Consider the following 1673-nt stretch of genomic DNA (forward strand, 5'->3'; position numbering starts at 1 on the left):
AAAAAAAAAAAAAAAAAAAAAAAAAAAAAAAGACTGTGACACAACACAAGTGCTAAAATTACACTGACTTCTGACAGGGCTAGGGTTGGAGCTCAGAATATAAGGGCTCTGTTCAACCCCCAACACCACACAACCACCTGGACACTGCCTACAACAGGACTCAGAACATCAGTGCTGCTCCTCTCTAGGTTTGCCTAGTATATTTTTGCCTAAATATGCTCCTCTATCAGAAAGATGTCCTTCTCTAGAAGCTACTGTAATGTGGATTTCTGACACCGCACTGTCTCAAATGATAGGGCACATGAGTTAGTTCTCTAAAAGCCCAGTGGTCTTTCCTACCCCACAGCAGCTAGAACAAACCTAGCTTATTTCCTTCTTTGAAAACTGACCAGCCAGCCGGCCTGTTGGTTGTAGTAGCCCACGATTTTAATCCCAGCACTCAGGAGGCAGAGGCAGGCAGATTTCTGTGAGCCAGGACTACACAGAGAACCCCTGTCCTGAGAAACAAAAAACAAAGCCACACTACAGGTAGATCTCTGTGAGTTCAAGGCCAGTCTGGTCTACAACAGCGAGTTCTAAGACAGGCTCCAAAAGATGCAAAGAGAAATCCTGCCTCAAAACAACAACAACAATTAAAAAAAAACTGACCAGCCAAGTTATTATATAGGTTAAGTTTCAGTAGTGTCTTCCAGCTCTATCTTTTTGATTTGTGTCTAAGTCTACAAACAGAGCATGTGGTGTTACCAATGAAGAGGTAGTCACTAACGAATACTATAAACTTCCCTAGTGACTTGGTCTTTAAAACCAATACCAAGGCGCATTGGTAGTATGAAAGATATAATGAAGTTAGCTTTGTATTATAGTCCCAATTTAAACCCCAATAACATAATCTCCTTAAATCTTAATTTATCTTGTTCCTTTGGCCTATAGAAACAGTGTTGTCTTAAGCCCCAAATTTAAAATTGACTCAAAAAGTTTTCAACTATAAAATAGCAATAGCTAGAGACGAAACGCAATGTGCTAAAAGATACAACAGTCTAAAGCCAGTCTACTACTCAACTTCCATTACAAATAGACAGTTACATTTTCCTATTCCTCCCAAGGATTTGCCTTGGTCGGTCATCAACAAAAGTTTAAAGAACAAAGGTTCTACACATTCAAGTACCAAGAATAAGAAAACCCTGGTGCTTCTGACTAAATACACAGTTCCACGTCTCTTTGGGCCTAGGTTCCTAATCCACACCCCTACACCATCAACAGCCCCATACCCATACTCTAGACTAGAAGAAAAAAAGTCAATAAAGAGAAAGATTTAAGAATTTTTTTCATACTCACCTTTCCACATCAGATTTCCTTGGTAATCTAAAAAAAAGAAAAAGTTGATTAAATATATACATGCCTGGTGAAAACGTGATAATGGCCTTTACTGTGACACTATTTCTTATCTTCATGCTTTCAGAAAAACTGAGCAAACAGTAACTACAGGCTCAAGTGGCTGCTAACTCCCTACACTGATAAATAACAACAATATGGCTGTAAAGTACAAGCTGAGAAACCAACATTTTTTTTATTAAATTTATTTATTTATTGAGGATTTTTGCCTCCTCCCCGCCACCGCCTCCCATTTCCCTCCCCCTCCCCCGATCAAGTCCCTCTCCCTCATCAGCTTGAAG

General features: G+C 39.5%; 1 protein-coding gene across 3 annotated transcripts in view; it reads right to left on the reverse strand.

The window, feature by feature from the left end:
• Nucleotides 1-1673, reverse strand: part of Med14 (mediator complex subunit 14) — a 105177-nt gene that overhangs the window by 96221 nt on the left and 7283 nt on the right. For all 3 annotated transcript variants that reach the window (XM_026781988.1, XM_005352858.3, XM_026781987.1), the window contains exon 2: nucleotides 1336-1362. In XM_026781988.1, the coding sequence (XP_026637789.1) occupies nucleotides 1336-1362 (27 nt within the window). The remainder of the gene's footprint in view (nucleotides 1-1335; nucleotides 1363-1673) is intronic.

Source organism: Microtus ochrogaster, chromosome 10, assembly GCF_000317375.1.
Source record: "Microtus ochrogaster isolate Prairie Vole_2 chromosome 10, MicOch1.0, whole genome shotgun sequence".
NCBI lineage: Eukaryota > Metazoa > Chordata > Mammalia > Rodentia > Cricetidae > Microtus > Microtus ochrogaster.